The 23,567-nt window shown below is 54.6% G+C and overlaps 1 protein-coding gene across 1 annotated transcript in view; it reads left to right on the top strand.

The window, feature by feature from the left end:
- Positions 1 to 23,567, top strand: part of skic2 (SKI2 subunit of superkiller complex) — a 110,382-nt gene that overhangs the window by 12,759 nt on the left and 74,056 nt on the right. The window contains exons 3-7 of the mRNA XM_073034813.1: positions 5,507 to 5,616; positions 7,603 to 7,720; positions 18,571 to 18,685; positions 22,191 to 22,265; positions 23,056 to 23,109. Of these exons, the coding sequence (XP_072890914.1) occupies positions 5,507 to 5,616; positions 7,603 to 7,720; positions 18,571 to 18,685; positions 22,191 to 22,265; positions 23,056 to 23,109 (472 nt within the window). The remainder of the gene's footprint in view (positions 1 to 5,506; positions 5,617 to 7,602; positions 7,721 to 18,570; positions 18,686 to 22,190; positions 22,266 to 23,055; positions 23,110 to 23,567) is intronic.

The raw sequence follows: 23,567 nt of genomic DNA on the forward strand, positions 1-23,567 counted from the left end.
AAATCAGTGTGAGTTAATCAGTCTGATGGCCTGGTGGAAGAAGCTGTCCAGGAGCCTGTTGGTCCTGGCTTTTATGCTGCGGTTCTGTTTCCCGGATGGTAACAGCTCGCATAGATTGTGGTTGGGGTGACTCAGGCCCTTTTTACACACCTGTCCTTGTAAATATACTGAATCATGGGGTTCACAACTACAGGCTGTCCACACCATTCTCTGCAGAGTCCGCGATTAAGGGAGGTACAGTTCCCATACCAGGCAGTGATGCAGCCTGTGCCCCTGTAGGAAGTTGTTAGGATTTGGGGGCCCATACCAAACTTCCTCAACGTCTGAGGTGAAAGAGGCGCTGTTGTGCCTTTTTCACCACACAGCCGGTGTGTACAGACCACATGAGGACTTCAGTGATGTGGATGCCGAGGAAATTAAAGCTGTTCACCCTCTCAACCCCAGATCCAGTGATGTTGATAGGGGCTAGCCTGTCTCCATTCCTCCTGTAATCCACAACTAGCTCCTTCGTTTCTGCGACATTGATGGAGGGATTGTTTTTTTTACACCGCGTCAGCGGAATCACTTCTTCCCTGTAGGCCGCCTCGTTATTGTTTGAGATTAGGCAAATCAATGTACTGTCCTTGGCAAATTGAATTAGCAGGTTAGAGCTGTGGGTGGCGACACAGTCATGGGTGTACAGGGAGTAAAGGAGGGGCTTGGTACACAGCCCTGAGGGACACCTGTGTTGAGAGTCTGAGGGGCAGAGGTGAGGGAGCCCACTCTTACCACCTGCTGGCGATCTGACAGGAAGTCCAGGATCCAGCTGCACAAGGCCGAGGTCTCTGAGCTTCCTGTCGAGCCTGGATGGAACTATGGTGTTGAATGCTGAACTGTAGTCCAAGAACAGCATTCTCATACAAGCATCCTTCTTCTCCAGATGTGTAAGGATGGTGTGTAGAGCTGTGGCTATTGCGTCATCTGTCGATTGGTTGTGTCGGTAGGTGAATTGTAGGGGATCTGGTGTGGGTGGTAGCAAGCTGCAGATGTAGTCCTTGACCAGCCTCTCAAAGCATTTGCTTTTTATGGAGGTGAGTGTGACAGGACGCCAGTTGTTCAGACATGTTACCTTGGTCTTTGTAGGTACAGGGACAATGGTGGATGTTTTGAAGTAGGAGGGCACTCTACCCTGGGAGAGGGAGAGATTAAAAATGTCTGTAAACACACCTGCCAGTGGTGCTGTGCACATCCTGAGTACAAACCCTGGGATGCCGTCCGGTCCCGCAGCCTTGTGACTGTCCACTCTTCGGAAACATCTGGGTACCTCGGCCTCAGAGATGACCAGGTTGCAGGCTGTAGCGGTGGCTTTCCTCGGAGGCTCAGAGTTAGCGACATCGAACCGAGTGTAAAAGCGATCAAGCTCGTCTGGGAGAGAGGCCGCGATGTTAGCGACACCACAACGTTTGGCTTTGAAGTTTGCGATGGTATGCAGCCCTCGCCCCAAGTCACGTGTGCATTTGTTGTGAATCTTGGCCCAGTCTTGCCCCTGTATTTTTTCGCAGTCTCGATAGCTTTGCGCAGATCACAGCTGCTTTTCCTGAGCTCCCGCTGGTTGCCGGCAGCGTAAGCTCTGTGTCGCACGATTCCTGGGTGTCAAGATCTCTGAGGACCTAACCTGGTCCCAGCCTATCGATGCAGCTACAAAGAAGGCAAAACAGCGTCTATGCCTCATTGAAGAGATTTGGTATCTCAACAATAACACTCAAAAAGTTCTATAGATGTACTGTGGAGAGCATTCTGACCGGCTGCATCACCGTCTGGTGTGGGAGGAGGCTGCAGAAGGTCATAAATTTAGTCGGCACCTTCTTGGGTACGAGCCTACAAAGTACCCAGGCCGTATTCAAGGAGTGGTGTCTCAGAAAGGCAGCGTCCTTTATTAAGGACCTCCAGCACCCAGGGCATGCCCTTTTCTCACTGTTACCATCAGGTAGGAGCTACAGAAGCCAGAAGGCACACACTCAGCGATTCAGGAACAGCTTCTTCCCCTCTGCCATCCGATTCCTAAATGGACGAGATAATAACTCTGATTCTGTGTTTGTCAAAGTGAAGCAGAGAGAGTGTTTAGATCTGGCAGGAGTAAAGGATGTTGGGAATGGCGAGGGTGGAGCACGTGAGAGAGGTGTGGGACAGGTGGCAGTGAAGGAGTGCCGGGGCGGTGGGTGGTGTGGGTGCAGACACACCCAGCCTTGAGACACTAGGCAAGGTCATTTGATTCCAAACAATTGATTCTTTTGATCATTTCGGAATGACTCTCAGGTGCTTCTCACTCCCTCGCCGCTCTGCTCCCCCTTTTCCCAACCATGATTCCCCTCTGCCTACCCCTTTCCCACTCTCAGGCCACCATAGAGACCCATATCAGAATCAGGTTTAGCAGCACTCACATCTGTCACATCTGTCATCTGATTTATAGCAGCAGTACAGTGCAATGCAGAATCTTACTACAGAACTGTGCTCAAGTCTCAATCGCCCGAAGACTTTTGCAGACTAAAGTATATATTTAAAAAAATCAATTATTTGTGCAATAAGAATGCCAAAAAAAACCACTGAGGTAGTTTTCATGGGTTCATTGTTATTCTGAATTCTGATGGCAGAGGGGAAGAATCACTGAAGTCTTCAGGCCCCTGATGGTAGCAATGAGAAGAGGACAAGGCCTGGGTGATGGGGTCCTTAACGATGGATGTCACTTTTAAAGAAGTCTTTAATGCTGGGGAGGCTGGAGCCCATGATGGCACTGGCTTAGTTTATGACTTCCTGCAGCTCTCAGAGGAGGAGGTAACGGGGTACCGTAGTTATCTGCAGGCCGTCCCTCTCCTGCAGATTTCTGGTCCCCTCGTCACCATGCCAGAGGCCATCCATTCCCTCCTCGAGTTTGGCAGCCCACCCTACCCCACTCTGAAGATGAATCCACTGGTTGGGTGGGCCACGTTCCCAGTCCCAGGCTTGCGGGCAAACTTGGTTGGAACAACTTCCTTCTGAGCTGGATTGGACTGCCATCAGCTTCTTGATCTATCCTAACACTACTGATGGCAGCAGAATTGAACCTAGATTACTGCCGCTTTATTGCTACGCTGTCGTGCCACCCCTTAAAAATAAAACAGGCCCGAAACATCAACTGTGTCCGTGGATGCTGCCTGACCTGCTGAATTCCCCCAGAATTTTGTGTGTTCCTTCAGCCATTCTGGGTTATGTAATTTAAGTGTATGTTAACCTGTTCTGGTAACGTACTGTGCTAATTTTGTGGAATTTATACTTGGTGTGTACCCGGGATCAGCTAAAGCTGCTCGCTGTCGCCCTGTCCTGGTTTCATAGGGCCCCGAGACGCAGGAACAGAGTTAGGCCAATCGCCCCGCCATTCCATCACGACTGATTTATTATCCCTCTCAACCCCAGTCTCCTGCCTTCTCCCCATAACCAACGGATTGTCGGGCAAGATTCCCCCTTAAGTAGAGGGGAAAAAGACAGTGCTGAGGAGGACTTAAGGAACATTTGATGCTTTAGGCCTGTACTCACTGGAGTTTAGAAGAATGGGGGGTTGGGTAGGGAGTATAATTGAAACCTATCGAATATTGACGGGCCTAAATAGAGTGGATGTAGAGAGCACGTTTCCTGTAGTGGGGACTCTAGGACCAGAGGACACAGATAGAGTGGATGTGGAGATGATGTTTCCTATAGTGGGGGAGTCTAGGACCAGAGGGCACAGATAGAGTGGATGTGGAGAGGATGTTTCCTATAGTGGGGGAGTCTAGGACCAGAGGACACAGATAGAGTGGATGTGGAGAGGATGTTTCCTATAGTGGGGGAGTCTAGGACCAGAGGACACAGATAGAGTGGATGTGGAGAGGATGTTTCCTACGGTGGGGAGTCTGGGACCAGAGAACACGGATAGAGTGGATGTGGAGAGGATGTTTCCTACGGTGGGGAGTCTGGGACCAGAGAACACGGATAGAGTGGATGTCAAGAGGATGTTTCCTATAGTGGGGGAGTCTAGGACCAGAGGACACAGATAGAGTGGATGTGGAGAGGATGTTTCCTATAGTGGGGGAGTCTAGGACCAGAGGACACAGATAGAGTGGATGTGGAGAGGATGTTTCCTATAGTGGGGGAGTCTAGGACCAGAGGACACAGATAGAGTGGATGTGGAGAGGATGTTTCCTATAGTGGGGGAGTCTAGGACCAGAGGGCACAGATAGAGTGGATGTGGAGAGGATGTTTCCTATAGTGGGGGAGTCTAGGACCAGAGGACACAGATAGAGTGGGTGTGGAGAGCACGTTTCCTATAGTGGGGAGTCTAGGACCAGAGGACACAGATAGAGTGGATGTGGAGAGGATGTTTCCTATAGTGGGGAGTCTAGGACCAGAGGACACAGATAGAGTGGGTGTGGAGAGGATGTTTCCTATAGTGGGGGAGTCTAGGACCAGAGGACACAGATAGAGTGGGTGTGGAGAGGATGTTTCCTATAGTGGGGGAGTCTAGGACCAGAGGACACAGATAGAGTGGATGTGGAGAGCACGTTTCCTATAGTGGGGGAGTCTAGGACCAGAGGGGACAGATAGAGTGGATGTGGAGAGATGTTTCCTATAGTGGGGGAGTCTAGGACCAGAGGGCACAGATAGAGTGGATGTGGAGAGGATGTTTCCTATAGTGGGGGAGTCTATGACCAGAGGACACAGATAGAGTGGATGTGGAGAGCACGTTTCCTATAGTGGGGAGTCTAGGACCAGAGGACACAGATAGAGTGGATGTGGAGAGGATGTTTCCTATAGTGGGGGAGTCTAGTACCAGAGGACACAGATAGAGTGGATGTGGAGAGGATGTTTCCTATAGTGGGGAAGTCTAGGACCAGAGGACACAGATAGAGTGGGTGTGGAGAGGATGTTTCCTATAGTGGGGAGTCTAGGACCAGAGGACACAGATAGAGTGGATGTGGAGAGGATGTTTCCTATAGTGGGGGAGTCTGGGACCAGAGGACACAGATAGAGTGGATGTGGAGAGGATGTTTCCTATAGTGGGAGAGTCTCGGACCAGAGGACACAGATAGAATGGATGTGGAGAGGATGTTTCCTATAGTGGGGGAGTCTGGGACCAGAGGACACAGCCTCATAGTAGAGGGACATACATTTACAATAGATCTGAGGAGGAATTTCTTTAGCCAGAGGGTGGTAAATCTGTGGAATTCATTGCCACATACAGCTATGGAGGCCAACTTGCTGGGTATATTTGAGGTGGAGGTTTATAGGTTCTTGATTAATCAGGGTGTCAAATGTTACAAGGGAGGGCAGGAAATTGGGTTGGGAGGGGTGACAAATCTGTCTTGATGGAATGCCAGAGCAGACATGAAGAGCCAAAATGGCCTTATTCTGCTCCGTTATCTTATAGTATTACATTCCTGCTTGAAACGAATGCTAACGTCACATTTGCCTTCCTTACCACCGACTCAACCTGCGATTCTCCTTCCCCTCCCCACAGCTTCCACATGGCCTGCCGCCCTTCGCAGTGGACCTCCTCACCGAGGCAGAGATGTGCTTCCTGTCCGACCCCGAGAAGCTCCCCATCCATCACTTTGAGAACTCCCAGAAGTAAGTCTGTGTGTGTGGGGTGTCAGGAAGCGCCTGCAGCTCGGCCTCTTTCTCCCCAGGCTACGCTCCCCCGTTCAGCTCGTGTTGTACTGAAATAACGAGAATCAGAATTAGGCTTATTGTCACTCACAGTCAGTGGCCACTTTATTAGGTACACCTGTTTGCCTCATTTATGCAAATAGCTAATCAGCCAATCATGTGGCAGCAACTCTGAGCTGCTGGAGGGACTTAGTTGGACAGGCAGCATCTGTGGAGGGGAATACACAGTGGACATTTCAGGCGAGATTAGAAACATAGAAACATAGAAAACATTCAGCACAATACAGGCCTTTGGGCCCACAAAGCTGTGCCGAACATGTCCCTACCTTAGAACTACCTAGGCTTACTTATAACCCAGAAAACACACACAAAATGCTGGTGGAACACAGCAGTTCAGGCAGCATCTATAAGGAGAAGCACTGTCGACGTTTCGGGCCGAGAACAGGCAGAGTGATGGGCAGAGAGAGAGAGAGAGAGAGAGAGAAAAAAAAACAACTAAATATGTCAGGGATGGGGTAAGAAGGGGAGGAGGGGCATTCAGCGAAAAAGCCACACCGGGAGCACCGGACACAGTATACCACACCAGCTGACCTGACTCACAGGTGAAGTGTCGCAGGCGCTCTCGGTGTGGCCTTTTATATATTGGCGAGACCCGACGCAGACTGGGAGACCGTTTCGCTGAACACCTACGCTCGGTCCGCCAGAAAAAACAGGATCTTCCAGTGGCCACACATTTTAATTCCACATCCCATTCCCATTCTGATATGTCTATCCATGGCCTCCTCTACTGTCAAAATGAATCCAAACTCAGGTTGGAGGAAAAACACCTTATATACTGGCTGGGAAGCTTCCAACCTGATGGCATGAACATTGACTTCTCTAACTTCTGTTAATGCCCCTCCTCCCCTTCTTACCCCATCCCTGACATATTTAGTTGTTTGCCTGTTCTCCATCTCCCTGTGGTGCTTCCCCCCACCCCTTCTTTCTCCTGAGGCCTCCTTGTCCCATGATCCTTTCCCTTCTCCAGCTCTGTATCACTTTCGCCAATCACCTTTCCAGCTCTTAGCTTCATCCCACCCCCTCCGGTCTTCTCCTATCATTTCGCATTTCCCCCTTCCCCCACTACTTTCAAATCTCTTACTATCTCTCCTTTCAGTTAGTCCTGACGAAGGGTCTCGGCCCGAAACGTTGACAGTGCTTCTCCTTATAGATGCTGCCTGGCCTGCTGTGTTCCACCAGCATTTTGTGTGTGTTGTTTGAATTTCCAGCATCTGCAGATTTCCTCGTGTTTCTCTAAGCTCCATGTATCCAAGAGTTTTTTAAAGACCCTATAGTATCCACCTCCACCACTGCCACCAGCAGCTCGTTCCACGCACTCACCACTCTGAGTAAAAAATTTACGCCTGACATCTCCTCTGTACCTAGAGCAGTGGAAGAACATGAACAGAGTGGCTACTTTATTAGGTACAGGGCAACCTGGTAAAGTGGGTGCTGAGTGCGTATGATAAAATGTATTGTTTTACGGCAGCATACAGTGCAATAGGTAAGCAGTACATCGATTTGTCCAAGCATTTGCTGGGGGGGCACTCTTCCTGTGCCCAGATGTCATGCCCACAACTTACCAGCCCTAACCCGTACCTCTTTGGACTGTGGGAAGAAACCGCAGCACCAGGAGGTAACCCCCATGGTCACGGGGAGACCCTATAAATCCCTCATAGGAATTGGTATCTCAATGTTGGCACTGTGAATCGTTACACAAACCGTTACTCCCTGGTTTCTGCCAACAACACCTCGCTAACTTCTGATACCCACACCAAAATTGACAGCCCCAGTCTCAGAATTTCGGTGTTGACTGCAGGCTCTCCTGAATGTGAGTTCACCGGTCTTCCTCAGTTTCCGCGCAGTTCACTCCATTGATTTCTCTGTTCTCCTGGTTTTGTTTGGCAGGATATGGCCGAGAGGGAAATGTGTGGATGCTTTGTACCACGTGGACGTCACCCCTGCTCAGTCGACCCTGCAGGTGGAACGGAAACCAACCACGGGAGAGCTGCTTGGGTACCGGGAGGTAAGGACGGGGTGTGAGTGTGGGGTACCGGGAGGTAAGGACGGGGTGTGAGTGTGGGGTACCGGGAGGTAAGGACGGGGTGTGAGTGTGGGGTACGGTGAGGTAGGACGGGGTGTGAGTGTGGGGTACGGTGAGGTGAGGATGGGGTGTGAGTGTGGGGTACGGTGAGGTGAGGACGGGGTGTGAGTGTGGGGGTACGGTGAGGTGAGGACGGGGTGTGAGTGTGGGGTACGGTGGGGTGAGGACAGGATGTGAGTGTGGGGTACGGTGAGGTGAGGATGGGGTGTGAGTGTGGGGTACGGTGAGGTGAGGACGGGGTGTGAGTGTGGGGTACGGTGAGGTGAGGATGGGGTGTGAGTGTGGGGTACGGTGAGGTGAGGACGGGGTGTGAGTGTGGGGTACGGTGAGGTGAGGACGGAATGTGAGTGTGGGGTACCGGGAGGTAAGGACGGGGTGTGAGTGTGGGGTACCGGGAGGTAAGGACGGGGTGTGAGTGTGGGGTACGGTGAGGTAGGACGGGGTGTGAGTGTGGGGTACGGTGAGGTGAGGATGGGGTGTGAGTGTGGGGTACCGGGAGGTAAGGACGGGGTGTGAGTGTGGGGTACGGTGAGGTAGGACGGGGTGTGAGTGTGGGGTACGGTGAGGTGAGGATGGGGTGTGAGTGTGGGGTACGGTGAGGTAAGGACGGGGTGTGAGTGTGGGGTACGGTGAGGTGAGGACAGGATGTGAGTGTGGGGTACGGTGAGGTGAAGACGCGGTGTGAGTGTGGGGGTACGGTGAGGTGAGGACGGGGTGTGAGTGTGGGGGTACTGTGAGGTGAGGACGGGGTGTGAGTGTGGGGGTACTGTGAGGTGAGGACGGGGTGTGAGTGTGGGGTACGGTGAGGTGAGGACAGGGTGTGAGTGTAGGGTACGGTGAGGTGAGGACGGGGTGTGAGTGTGGGGTACGGTGAGGTGAGGACGGGGTGTGAGTGTGGGGTACGGTGAGGTGAGGACGGGGTGTGAGTGTGGGGTACGGTGAGGTGAGGACGGGGTGTGAGTGTAGGGTACGGTGAGGTGAGGACGGGGTGTGAGTGTGGGGTACGGTGAGGTGAGGACGGGGTGTGAGTGTGGGGTACGGTGAGGTGAAGACGCGGTGTGAGTGTGGGGGTACGGTGAGGTGAGGACGGGGTGTGAGTGTGGGGTACGGTGAGGTGAGGACGGGGTGTGAGTGTGGGGTACGGTGAGGTGAGGACGGGGTGTGAGTGTGGGGTACGGTGAGGTGAAGACGCGGTGTGAGTGTGGGGGTACGGTGAGGTGAGGACGGGGCGTGAGTGTGGGGGTACGGTGAGGTGAGGACGGGGTGTGAGTGTGGGGTACGGTGAGGTGAGGACGGGGTGTGAGTGTGGGGTACGGTGAGGTAGGACAGGGTGTGAGTGTGGGGTACGGTGAGGTGAGGACGGGGTGTGAGTGTGGGGTACGGTGAGGTGAGGACGGGGTGTGAGTGTGGGGTACGGTGAGGTGAAGACGGGGTGTGAGTGTGGGTGTACGGTGAGGTAGGACGGGGTGTGAGTGTGGGGTACGGTGAGGTGAGGACGGGGTGTGAGTGTGGGGTACGGTGAGGTGAGGACGGAATGTGAGTGTGGGGTACGGTGAGGTGAGGACGGGGTGTGAGTGTAGGGTACGGTGAGGTGAGGACGGGGTGTGAGTGTGGGGTACGGTGAGGTGAGGACGGGGTGTGAGTGTGGGGTACGGTGAGGTGAGGACGGGGTGTGAGTGTGGGGTACGGTGAGGTGAGGACGGGGTGTGAGTGTGGGGTACGGTGAGGTGAGGACGGGGTGTGAGTGTGGGGTACGGTGAGGTGAGGACGGGGTGTGAGTGTGGGGGTACGGTGAGGATGGGGTGTGAGTGTGGGGTACGGTGAGGTGAGGACGGGGTGTGAGTGTGGGGTACGGTGAGGTGAGGACGGGGTGTGAGTGTGGGGTACGGTGAGGTGAGGACGGGGTGTGAGTGTAGGGTACGGTGAGGTGAGGACGGGGTGTGAGTGTGGGGTACGGTGAGGTGAGGACGGGGTGTGAGTGTAGGGTACGGTGAGGTAGGACGGGGTGTGAGTGTAGGGTACGGTGGGGTGAGGACAGGATGTGAGTGTGGGGTACGGTGAGGTGAGGACGGGGTGTGAGTGTTGGGTACGGTGAGGTAGGACGAGGTGTGAGTGTGGGGTACGGTGAGGTGAGGATGGGGTGTGAGTGTGGGGTACGGTGAGGTGAGGACGGGGTGTGAGTGTGGGGGTACGGTGAGGTGAGGACGGGGTGTGAGTGTGGGGTACGGTGGGGTGAGGACAGGATGTGAGTGTGGGGTACGGTGAGGTGAGGATGGGGTGTGAGTGTGGGGTACGGTGAGGTGAGGACGGGGTGTGAGTGTGGGGTACGGTGAGGTGAGGACGGGGTGTGAGTGTGGGGTACGGTGAGGTGAGGACGGGGTGTGAGTGTGGGGTACGGTGAGGTGAGGACGGGGTGTGAGTGTGGGGTACGGTGAGGTGAGGACGGGGTGTGAGTGTGGGGTACGGTGAGGTGAGGACGGGGTGTGATTGTGGGGTACGGTGAGGTGAGGACGGGGTGTGAGTGTGGGGTACGGTGAGGTGAGGACGGAATGTGAGTGTGGGGTACGGTGAGGTGAGGACGGGGTGTGAGTGTAGGGTACGGTGGGGTGAGGACGGGGTGTGAGTGTGGGGTACGGTGAGGTGAGGACGGAATGTGAGTGTGGGGTACGGTGAGGTGAGGACGGAATGTGAGTGTGGGGTACGGTGAGGTGAGGACGGGGTGTGAGTGTGGGGTACGGTGAGGTGAGGACGGGGTGTGAGTGTGGGGTACGGTGAGGTGAGGACGGAATGTGAGTGTGGGGTACGGTGAGGTGAGGACGGAATGTGAGTGTAGGGTACGGTGGGGTGAGGACAGGATGTGAGTGTGGGGTACGGTGAGGTGAGGACGGGGTGTGAGTGTGGGGTACGGTGAGGTGAGGACGGGGTGTGAGTGTGGGGTACGGTGAGGTGAGGACGGGGTGTGAGTGTAGGGTACGGTGGGGTGAGGACGGAATGTGAGTGTGGGGTACGGTGAGGTGAGGACGGAATGTGAGTGTAGGGTACGGTGGGGTGAGGACAGGATGTGAGTGTGGGGTACGGTGAGGTGAGGACGGGGTGTGAGTGTGGGGTACGGTGAGGTGAGGACGGGGTGTGAGTGTGGGGGTACGGTGAGGTAGGACGGGGTGTGAGTGTAGGGTACGGTGGGGTGAGGACAGGATGTGAGTGTGGGGTACGGTGAGGTGAGGACGGGGTGTGAGTGTTGGGTACGGTGAGGTGAGGACAAGGTGTGAGTGTGGGGTACGGTGAGGTGAGGACGGGGTGTGAGTGTGGGGGTACGGTGAGGTGAGGACGGGGTGTGAGTGTGGGGTACGGTGAGGTGAGGACGGGGTGTGAGTGTGGGGTACCGGGAGGTAAGGACGGGGTGTGAGTGTGGGGTACGGTGAGGTGAGGACGGGGTGTGAGTGTGGGGTACGGTGAGGTGAGGACAAGGTGTGAGTGTGGGGTACGGTGAGGTGAGGACGGGGTGTGAGTGTGGGGTACGGTGAGGTGAGGACGGGGTGTGAGTGTGGGGTACGGTGAGGTGAGGACGGGGTGTGAGTGTGGGGTACGGTGAGGTGAGGACGGGGTGTGAGTGTGGGGTACGGTGAGGTGAGGACGGGGTGTGAGTGTGGGGTACGGTGAGGTGAGGACGGGGTGTGAGTGTGGGGTACGGTGAGGTGAGGACGGGGTGTGAGTGTGGGGTACGGTGAGGTGAGGACGGGGTGTGAGTGTGGGGTACGGTGAGGTGAGGACGGGGTGTGAGTGTGGGGTACTGAGGTGAGGACGGGGTGTGAGTGTGGGGTACGGTGAGGTGAGGACGGGGTGTGAGTGTGGGGTACGGTGAGGTGAGGACAGGGTGTGAGTGTAGGGTACGGTGAGGTGAGGACGGGGTGTGAGTGTGGGGTACGGTGAGGTGAGGACGGGGTGTGAGTGTGGGGTACGGTGAGGTGAGGACGGGGTGTGAGTGTGGGGTACGGTGAGGTGAGGACGGGGTGTGAGTGTAGGGTACGGTGAGGTGAGGACGGGGTGTGAGTGTGGGGTACGGTGAGGTGAGGACGGGGTGTGAGTGTGGGGTACGGTGAGGTGAGGACGGGGTGTGAGTGTCGGGTACGGTGAGGTGAGGACGGGGTGTGAGTGTGGGGTACGGTGAGGTGAGGACGGGGTGTGAGTGTGGGGTACGGTGAGGTGAGGACGGGGTGTGAGTGTGGGGTACGGTGAGGTGAGGACGGGGTGTGAGTGTGGGGTACGGTGAGGTGAGGACGGGGTGTGAGTGTGGGGTACGGTGAGGTGAAGACGCGGTGTGAGTGTGGGGTACGGTGAGGTGAGGACGGGGTGTGAGTGTGGGGTACGGTGAGGTGAGGACGGGGTGTGAGTGTGGGGTACGGTGAGGTGAGGACGAGGTGTGAGTGTGGGGTACGGTGAGGTGAAGACGCGGTGTGAGTGTGGGGGTACGGTGAGGTGAGGACGGGGCGTGAGTGTGGGGGTACGGTGAGGTGAGGACGGGGTGTGAGTGTGGGGTACGGTGAGGTGAGGACGGGGTGTGAGTGTGGGGTACGGTGAGGTAGGACGGGGTGTGAGTGTGGGGTACGGTGAGGTGAGGACGGGGTGTGAGTGTGGGGTACGGTGAGGTGAGGACGGGGTGTGAGTGTGGGGTACGGTGAGGTGAAGACGGGGTGTGAGTGTGGGTGTACGGTGAGGTAGGACGGGGTGTGAGTGTGGGGTACGGTGAGGTGAGGACGGGGTGTGAGTGTGGGGTACGGTGAGGTGAGGACGGAATGTGAGTGTGGGGTACGGTGAGGTGAGGACGGGGTGTGAGTGTGGGGTACGGTGAGGTGAGGACGGGGTGTGAGTGTGGGGTACGGTGAGGTGAGGACGGGGTGTGAGTGTGGGGTACGGTGAGGTGAGGACGGGGTGTGAGTGTGGGGTACGGTGAGGTGAGGACGGGGTGTGAGTGTGGGGTACGGTGAGGTGAGGACGGGGTGTGAGTGTGGGGGTACGGTGAGGATGGGGTGTGAGTGTGGGGTACGGTGAGGTGAGGACGGGGTGTGAGTGTGGGGTACGGTGAGGTGAGGACGGGGTGTGAGTGTGGGGTACGGTGAGGTGAGGACGGGGTGTGAGTGTAGGGTACGGTGAGGTGAGGACGGGGTGTGAGTGTGGGGTACGGTGAGGTGAGGACGGGGTGTGAGTGTAGGGTACGGTGAGGTAGGACGGGGTGTGAGTGTAGGGTACGGTGGGGTGAGGACAGGATGTGAGTGTGGGGTACGGTGAGGTGAGGACGGGGTGTGAGTGTTGGGTACGGTGAGGTAGGACGAGGTGTGAGTGTGGGGTACGGTGAGGTGAGGATGGGGTGTGAGTGTGGGGTACGGTGAGGTGAGGACGGGGTGTGAGTGTGGGGGTACGGTGAGGTGAGGACGGGGTGTGAGTGTGGGGTACGGTGGGGTGAGGACAGGATGTGAGTGTGGGGTACGGTGAGGTGAGGATGGGGTGTGAGTGTGGGGTACGGTGAGGTGAGGACGGGGTGTGAGTGTGGGGTACGGTGAGGTGAGGACGGGGTGTGAGTGTGAGGTACGGTGAGGTGAGGACGGGGTGTGAGTGTGGGGTACGGTGAGGTGAGGACGGGGTGTGAGTGTGGGGTACGGTGAGGTGAGGACGGGGTGTGAGTGTGGGGTACGGTGAGGTGAGGACGGGGTGTGATTGTGGGGTACGGTGAGGTGAGGACGGGGTGTGAGTGTGGGGTACGGTGAGGTGAGGACGGAATGTGAGTGTGGGGTACGGTGAGGTGAGGACGGGGTGTGAGTGTAGGGTACGGTGGGGTGAGGACGGGGTGTGAGTGTGGGGTACGGTGAGGTGAGGACGGAATGTGAGTGTGGGGTACGGTGAGGTGAGGACGGGGTGTGAGTGTGGGGTACGGTGAGGTGAGGACGGGGTGTGAGTGTGGGGTACGGTGAGGTGAGGACGGAATGTGAGTGTGGGGTACGGTGAGGTGAGGACGGAATGTGAGTGTAGGGTACGGTGGGGTGAGGACAGGATGTGAGTGTGGGGTACGGTGAGGTGAGGACGGGGTGTGAGTGTGGGGTACGGTGAGGTGAGGACGGGGTGTGAGTGTAGGGTACGGTGGGGTGAGGACGGAATGTGAGTGTGGGGTACGGTGAGGTGAGGACGGAATGTGAGTGTAGGGTACGGTGGGGTGAGGACAGGATGTGAGTGTGGGGTACGGTGAGGTGAGGACGGGGTGTGAGTGTGGGGTACGGTGAGGTGAGGACGGGGTGTGAGTGTGGGGGTACGGTGAGGTAGGACGGGGTGTGAGTGTAGGGTACGGTGGGGTGAGGACAGGATGTGAGTGTGGGGTACGGTGAGGTGAGGACGGGGTGTGAGTGTTGGGTACGGTGAGGTGAGGACAAGGTGTGAGTGTGGGGTACGGTGAGGTGAGGACGGGGTGTGAGTGTGGGGTACGGTGAGGTGAGGACGGGGTGTGAGTGTGGGGTACGGTGAGGTGAGGACGGGGTGTGAGTGTGGGGTACGGTGGGGTGAGGACAGGATGTGAGTGTGGGGTACGGTGAGGTGAGGATGGGGTGTGAGTGTGGGGTACGGTGAGGTGAGGACGGGGTGTGAGTGTGGGGTACGGTGAGGTGAGGACGGGATGTGAGTGTGGGGTACGGTGAGGTGAGGACGGGGTGTGAGTGTAGGGTACGGTGAGGTAGGACGGGGTGTGAGTGTAGGGTACGGTGGGGTGAGGACAGGATGTGAGTGTGGGGTACGGTGAGGTGAGGACGGAGTGTGAGTGTGGGGTACGGTGAGGTGAGGACGGGGTGTGAGTGTGGGGTACGGTGAGGTGAGGACGGGGTGTGAGTGTGGGGGTACGGTGAGGTGAGGACGGGGTGTGAGTGTGGGGGTACGGTGAGGTGAGGACGGGGTGTGAGTGTGGGGTACGGTGAGGTGAGGACGGGGTGTGAGTGTGGGGTACCGGGAGGTGAGGACGGGGTGTGAGTGTGGGGTACGGTGAGGTGAAGACGGGGTGTGAGTGTGGGGTACGGTGAGGTGAGGACGGGGTGTGAGTGTGGGGGTACTGTGAGGTGAGGACAAGGTGTGAGTGTGGGGTACGGTGAGGTGAGGACGGGGTGTGAGTGTGGGGTACGGTGAGGTGAGGACGGGGTGTGAGTGTGGGGTACCGGGAGGTAAGGACGGGGTGTGAGTGTGGGGTACGGTGAGGTGAGGACGGGGTGTGAGTGTGGGGTACGGTGAGGTGAGGACAAGGTGTGAGTGTGGGGTACGGTGAGGTGAGGACGGGGTGTGAGTGTGGGGTACGGTGAGGTGAGGACGGGGTGTGAGTGTGGGGTACGGTGAGGTGAGGACGGGGTGTGAGTGTGGGGTACGGTGAGGTGAGGACGGGGTGTGAGTGTGGGGTACGGTGAGGTGAGGACGGGGTGTGAGTGTGGGGTACGGTGAGGTGAGGACGGGGTGTGAGTGTGGGGTACGGTGAGGTGAGGACGGGGTGTGAGTGTGGGGTACGGTGAGGTGAGGACGGGGTGTGAGTGTGGGGTACGGTGAGGTGAGGACGGGGTGTGAGTGTGGGGTACGGTGAGGTGAGGACGGGGTGTGAGTGTGGGGTACGGTGAGGTGAGGACAGGGTGTGAGTGTGGGGTACGGTGAGGTGAGGACAGGATGTGAGTGTGGGGTACGGTGAGGTGAGGACGGGGTGTGAGTGTGGGGTACGGTGAGGTGAGGACGGGGTGTGAGTGTGGGGTACGGTGAGGTAGGACGGGGTGTGAGTGTGGGGTACGGTGAGGTGAGGACGGGGTGTGAGTGTGGGGTACGGTGAGGTGAAGACGGGGTGTGAGTGTGGGGTACGGTGAGGTGAGGACGGGGTGTGAGTGTAGGGTACGGTGAGGTGAGGACGGGGTGTGAGTGTGGGGTACGGTGAGGTGAGGACGGGGTGTGAGTGTGGGGTACGGTGAGGTAGGACGGGGTGTGAGTGTGGGGATACGGTGAGGTGAGGACGGGGTGTGAGTGTGGGGGTACGGTGAGGTGAAGACGGGGTGTGAGTGTGGGGGTACGGTGAGGTGAGGACGGGGTGTGAGTGTGGGGTACGGAGGTGAAGACGGGGTGTGAGTGTGGGGTACGGTGAGGTGAGGACGGGGTGTGAGTGTGGGGTACGGTGAGGTGAGGACGGGGTGTGAGTGTGGGGTACGGTGAGGTGAGGACGGGGTGTGAGTGTGGGGTACGGTGAGGTGAGGACGGGGTGTGAGTGTGGGGTACGGTGAGGTGAGGAAGGGGTGTGAGTGTGGGGTACGGTGAGGTAGGACGGGGTGTGAGTGTGGGGTACGGTGAGGTGAAGACGGGGCGTGAGTGTGGGTGTACGGTGAGGTGAGGACGGGGCGTGAGTGTGGGGGTACGGTGAGGTGAGGACGGGGTGTGAGTGTGGGTGTACAGTGAGGTAAGGACGGGGTGTGAGTGTGGGGTACGGTGAGGTGAGGACGGGGTGTGAGTGTGGGGTACGGTGAGGTGAGGACGTGGTGTGAGTGTGGGGTACGGTGAGGTAGGACGGGATGTGAGTGTGAGGTACGGTGAGGTGAGGACGGGGTGTGAGTGTAGGGTACGGTGAGGTAGGACGGGGTGTGAGTGTAGGGTACGGTGAGGTGAGGACGGGGTGTGAGTGTGGGGTACGGTGAGGTGAGGACGGGGTGTGAGTGTGGGGTACGGTGAGGTGAGGACGGGGTGTGAGTGTGGGGTACGGTGAGGTGAGGACGGGGTGTGAGTGTGGGGTACGGTGAGGTGAGGACGGGGTGTGAGTGTGGGGTACGGTGAGGTGAGGACGGGGTGTGAGTGTGGGGTACGGTGAGGTAGGACGAGGTGTGAGTGTGGGGTACGGTGAGGTGAGGACGGGGTGTGAGTGTGGGGTACGGTGAGGTTCGGACGGGGTGTGAGTGTAGGGTACGGTGAGTTAGGACGGGGTGTGAGTGTGGGGTACGGTGAGGTGAGGACGGGGTGTGAGTGTGGGGTACGGTGAGGTGAGGACGGGGTGTGAGTGTGGGGTACGGTGAGGTGAGGACGGGGTGTGAGTGTAGGGTACGGTGAGGTAGGACGGGGTGTGAGTGTGGGGGTACGGTGAGGTGAGGAAGGGGTGTGAGTGTGGGGGTACGGTGAGGTAGGACTGGGTGTGGGTGTAGAAAGGTTCGAAATGTGGTGGTGCTTTTCATGCAGTTTGTGGGTCCAGCTCGTGAGTTAAAAACGACTCCAGTATGAGCTCCAATGATATGTGCAGATTGGACTGGTTTAACTTATGGGCCCTTTTATTTATTTATACTTTTTCCTACTAGCTGTAAATCTGTAAATATACTTTCTTTATAATTTTATGCAGTGTACAAGCTGTTATTTTTGGCCAATCGACAATTCAATATGGGCAGCATTTACATAGCACACAACGGACACCAGTTGGAAACGGTTTAGCAACAGTCTCCTGCGGCAGAATGTCCCAAGTAAACGAAAGGAATCTGGCTATTTTATCGATTTGTTTTTGTTTTTTTAAGAGTTGTCCCAAATAAAAGGCTTGATTAATCGATGGCCCAATTAACTGGAGCCCACTGTATAAAGTGGTACGGGCTGAGTACTCCTTATCCAAAATATGGAAGTCTGAAATTTTTCTGAGCGCTTACATGACATCACAGATTGAGAATTCCACACGATGCTGGCTTTCCCCAGGCAAAGTGGAGGTTTCTCTGCACCACAGACAATTCTGAGAAGTGACCTCACATGTGTAATGAAGAGAATTTAGTGAGAAATAGAAAAACACTGCACAAAGTGAAAAATGAAGATCTCGATTGTGTACTGAAAGAGTGGATTCGTCAGCACTGGAGTGAATATATGCCGCTTAATGGTATTCTGAGTGTAAAACAAACAAAACTCCATCACAATGAAACTTGCAGGCTGGTTGCAGAAATTTAAGAAAAAGCACAACTTTAAATTTTTAAAGATTTGTGGGGGTAGTGTCTGCTGATGAGTTTGCCGGTATATGGAGAGAAGGCAGGAGATTGGGGGCTCAGGGAAAAGGCTTTGACCAACCTCTCAAAACATTTCATCACTGTCGATTTGAATTCTACCGGGCAATAGTCATTAAGGCAGCCCACATTATTCTTCTTTCGCACTGGTATAATTGTTGCTTTGTTGAAGCAAGTGGGAACTTCTGCCCGTAGCAGTGAGAGGTTGAAAATGTCCTTGAATACTCCCGCTAGTGGGTTGGGACAGAACCTTACCAGGTACTCCATCGGGACCTTCCACCTTACGAGCGTTCACTCCCTTTAAAGGCAGCCTAACATTGGCCTCTGAGACGGGGATCACAGGGTCATCAGGTGCAGCAGGGATCTTCACAGCCGTAGTTGTGTTCTCCCTCTCAAAGCGTGCACAGAAGTCGTTGAGCTCATTTGTTACTGAAGCATCGCTGCCATTCTTATCTAAGATCGGCGCTGATGAAAATCTAACACACATCAGTACGTGTGTATAATGAACTAATGTAAGACAAAGTCTGCTTACCAGTCGCACATAAACTCAGTCGGAAATGATGCAATCCCAAGCTATCTCGTTACATATTCCAAATCCAAGGAATTCCAAAATCCAGCCCCAAGTATTTTGCATCAGGGGTTCTGAACCTGTTGTGCCATCCGTTGAGATGTGGGTGTGCATTGTAACGTGTGGGAGGTGAGTGGAATTGTGTGGGTTGGGATTTTTGTGTTGAACATGCCTGCTGTTTCTGTGTCCAGGTGTTCCTAAGTGACTCCGGGCTCTCGGCCAAGAACTCGCTGTCTCTGCAGAGACCACCGGGACCCCTGGCTGAGTCTGTACGAGGCAGCTCAACCAATTACCCCTTCTGGCCAGGTACCTTTCCTGAATGCTGTTCGGTTCAAGTTTACTATCATCTGGCTGTTCGTATATACAACTAAACGAAACAACATTCCTCTGGACTATGGTGCACCCACAAAACGTATATCACACACAGCACATAAACCAGAATATTACCACAAGTACATAAATATAATCCAAAATGCAGCACAGGTTCAGTAAACAGCTCGCTGTCCCGGCGACGAGACCTTGGTGGTGACCAGCCTGAGGGAAGAGTCTGCTCCCTGGTCCTGCTGCTACTGAACAGTGCTGAACGCGTATACAGCTCGGCCAGGACCTTTGCACAGTACTGACAGTCTCCTACTGTGGTGCCGCCAAAAGAAGACATTGCATGACATGCGGCTGATGATAAACCCAATTCTGATATGCGTCTTTATTGTGGATTCACAGTGGGAATGGGGCAGGGAGGGGGAATCACGGTTGGAGAAAGGGGAAGGGAGAGGGTATGGAGTGGGAAGCACCAGAGAGACATTCAGTAAACCAGTTATTTGGAATCAAATGACCTTGCCTGGTGTCTCAGGGCTGGCTGTAACCCCGTCCCTGGCATTGCTTCTCTGCCACCTGACCCGCGCCCTTCCTGTGGCACTGCACATTGACAAATACAGCGGTGAGCAGAAGCCTTGGTCACTGCAGATTTGTCACATAGTTGACACTCCTCTCTTGTTGGCTTCCCTCACGAGTCCCCTTCTTGCATGACTGTGCATACAGCTGCTGCCTGGGTGCTTCACCAGTAGCAGCTTTATGGGAGAGTGGCAAAGAGAAAGCCATTGTTGGAAAAGGAACTCACGTGAAATTTTGACTAGAATTTGCCAGAGGGCATGGGGGAGACTCTGAAGTCAGCTGGAAGAAGCTTCTATGGTCTGATGAAACCAAACTTGAGCTTTTTTGGCCATCACTAGATGCCAAACACCACATATTATCAAAAACACCATTGAAACTGTGGAGTGTGGTGGTGGCTGTGTCCTGCTGTTGGGTTGCTTCACTACAGCAGGTCCTGGAGGGTAGAGAGTAAAATGAATGCAGCAGAACACAGGGAAATCCTGGAGGAAAACCTGATGCAGTCTGCAAGAGAACTGTGACTTGGGAGAAGCTTTGTTGTTCAGCAAGACAATGACTTCCAGTATAAAGCCAAAGCTGCACAGGAAAGGCTTAAAAACAAAAAAAAGTTAATGCTCTGGAGTGGCCAAGTCAGAGTCCAGACCTCAATCCAACTGAGAATTTGTGGCTGGACTTGAAAAGGGCTCATGCAATCTGACAGAGCTTGAGCAGTTTTGTAAAGAAGAATGGGCAAAACTTGCAGTGTCCAGATTTGCGAAGCTGATAGAGACCGATCCACACAGGCTCAAGGCTGTAATTGCTGCCAAAGGTGCATCTACTACTGACTTGAAGGGGGTGAATATTTGTGCAATCAATTATTTTGTGTTTAGTCCAATACAGTATATATATAATTGTGTGTGTGTGTATGTATGTATGTATATACATACACAAAATAATTACACACAGGTGGTAAGAGTGGGCTCCCTCACCTCTGCCCCTCTGACCACAACACAGATGCTCCTCTGGGCTGTGTCCTAAGCCCCCTCCTTTACTCTCTGTATACCCATGACTGTGTCGCCATCCACATCTCCAATCTACTAATTAAATACACTGATTGGCCTGATCTCAAACAATAATGAGGCAGCCTGCAGGGAAGAAGTCAAAACCCTGACACAGTGGTGTCAAGAAAACAACCTCTCCCTCGATGTTGCAAAAACATAGGAGCTGGTTGTGGATTACAGGATGAATGGAGACGGGCTAACCCCCATTGACATCACTGGATCTGGGGTTGAGAGAGTGAACGGCTTTAAGCTCCTCAGTATACATGTCAATGAGGACCTCGTGGTCTACACACCGGCTGTGTGGTGGAAAAAGCACAATAGCGCCTCTTTCACCTCAGACAGTTGGGAACTGTACCTCCCTCAATCGCAGGACTCTGCAGAGAGTGGTGCGGACAGCCCAGCACATCTGTAGTTGTGAACTTCCCATGATTCAGGGCATTTACAAAGACAGGTGAAAAAAGGACCCAAAGGATCAATGGGGACCCGAGTCACCCCAACCACAAACTGTTCCAGCTGCTACCATCTGGGAAATGGTACTGTAGCATAAAAGCCAGGACCAACAGCCTCCAGGACAGCTTCTTCCATCAGATGGATTAATTCGTGCTAATACAATTTGTATTTCTATGCTATATTGGCCGTCCTGTTGTACATTCTATTTATTATAAATTGCACATTTAGATGGAGATGTAAAGATTTTTACTCTTCATGTACGTGAAGAATATAAGAAATAAAGTCAATTCAATTCATATACACACACACTTAAAACTTTTGCACAGTACTGTACCTCCTTCCTGATGGTCATGGGTCAGAGAGATTGTGGGGTGGGTGGTGGGTCAGAGAGAGAGATTGTGGGATGGGTCATGGGTCAGGGAGATTGTGGGATGGGTCATGGGTCAGAGAGATTGTGGGACGGGTGGTGGAGATCCTCAACGATGTTTCGAGCCCTTTGCCTGCAATGCTGCCGGTAAATGTCACCAATGAGGGTGGATTTGCAGTCCTGGGAAACAGGGATTCTTCAGCTCTCCACCGCAGACCTGCTCTTCTTCCTTCAGTCGTGGGGTGTGTCATTGATACCAGTGTTGGTGACGGGTGGTGCGGTAGTGCAGTGGCTAGCATGGTGCTTTCGAGCCCCAGCTGCCATTCCCACCGTTACTTGTATGGAGTTTGTCTGTTCCCCCCATGACCGTGTGGTTTTCCTGCAGGCACTTCGGATTCCTCACAAGATGCACCGGTTAGGGTTGTAAGTTCTGGGCGTGCTATGTTGGTGCCAAGAGCGTAGCAACACCTGCGGGCTGCCCCAGCACACCCTCGGACTGTGCAGGTCTTTCACACAAACAACGCATCTCACTGTCTGTATCGAGATACACGTGAAAACTCTTTAAAGATCTTTAAAAATCCTCATCACTGTTCATGGAGATACTGTGAAAAGTTTGTCTTGCATTACTATCCGTATATATCAAATCATTACACAGTGCATTGAGGTAGAACAAGGTAAACCGTAACAATGCAGAATACAGTGTAAAAGCTCTGAAAACGTGCAGTAAATGCCAGATTATGACGAGGGGGATTGTGATGTCTGTGTCATGGAGGGATGTGCTCTCAGGGTTTACTGATGGGACGGGGAGAAGAGGGAATGACCTGGTTTGCTGGGGTCGTTACTCCGCTCTCTATTTTACCAAGTCAGAGGGAAGTGTAGTGGAGAGGAGACTGGTTTCCGTCACATACTGAACTGTGCCCACATCTCTCCATGATCGGGCACAGCAGTTGTCTCACTGTGTTTGTGCTATCTTACTACAACTGTTAGCTGATGATTCTCATTACTCTCCTCCCACTCCCCCATTACCCCTCACTCCTCAACCCTTCTCACCCCCACTTCCCTTTAGGGGGCATGGATGAGCCAAGTCTGGATATGATTCAAACGGATGATGCTCTTGACGAAGATATCGACTTTGAGAACAGTGTGTGTCTTAGACTGTGGAGGGCTGTGGGGAGTGGTAGGGCTTTGGGATGGTGGGTGTGCATGCAAAGTGGGGGGGGCAGAATTAATAGGGAGAGTGTCGGGATCCCCCCACCCAGACCAGATTCAGAAATTTACTCAGCCCCTTTGCCTACGTTTGACCCTCTAAACCTTTTCTCTCCATCTACCTGTCCGAGCGCCTTTTAAAAGTTGCCATTGTACTTGCCTCATCATCTTCCATATACAAACCACCCTCTGGGTGAAAAATTTGCCCCCAGGTCCTTTTTAACGGCAGTGTAGTGGCTAGCACGAATCTATTACGGCTCGGGGCGTTAGGAGGCCAGAGTTCAACCCCAGCATCCTCGGTAAGAAGGTGTGTGCATGTGGGTTTTCCCTGGGTCCTCCGGTTACTTCCCACAGTCTAAAGGTGGGAAGTAGTAGGTGAATTAGTCATTAAAATTGTCCTGTGTTTAGGCTCAGTTTAAATAGTCGGTCGCTGGGTGGCTCAGTTTTGTGGGCTGCAAGGACCTGTTCAATGCTGTATCTCCGAGAGCAATATAAAACATACATCTCTTTCTCCTCTCCCCCCACCCACCCTCACGTTAAACCTGTGGCCTCTAGTTCCCCCTCGGAGGATCTCACTACCCTGGGTGTGGTGGAGGGGAGGCGAGTGTTGAGTCTGGGGTGGAATGGGGGGGTGGGTGATGTGGAGGTCCTGGGATCTAGCCGAGCCTAAGAGCTGGGTGCTCCGCTGTTCCCTGTACTGACCCCACGTCCTCTCCCTGTGCTAGATCTGCTGACGGTGCCGCCTGGCTGGAAGAAGGGTCTGGACTTCAAGCAAGCGGGTAAGTCCCAGGGTGGGGCGGGGAGCAGGTGTTTCTTTGTGTCGGGACTGTTTGGTCAGGACTGGTACCTTGTGGGTGGGGTGCAGGGAATTGCAATTCTGCCCTTTGCCCGAACGCAGGAGACACGGTGGCTCGGATGTGCACAGCAACTCCCACAAATAGAAGTGTCCAGACATCCGGCTCACGTTTCCGCGATAGTAACTGAGGAAGGAACTTTGTCCCTGGCGTCCGTGGTGTTGGGCCAGCATTTTAACCTCACCCAAGATCAATCTCACACTTTCTTCCCACAAGAACATCTGCAGATGCTAGAAATCCAAAGCAATACACACAAAATGCCGGACAAACTCAGCAGGTCAGGCAGAAAAGAGTAAATAGTTGACGTTTCGGGCCAAGACCCTCCATCAGGACCGGGAAAAAAGGTGAGGAATCAGAGCGGTAAGATGGAGGAGGGGAGGAAG

Source organism: Hemitrygon akajei, chromosome 2 (assembly GCF_048418815.1).
Source record: "Hemitrygon akajei chromosome 2, sHemAka1.3, whole genome shotgun sequence".
Classification (NCBI taxonomy): Eukaryota; Metazoa; Chordata; class Chondrichthyes; order Myliobatiformes; family Dasyatidae; genus Hemitrygon; species Hemitrygon akajei.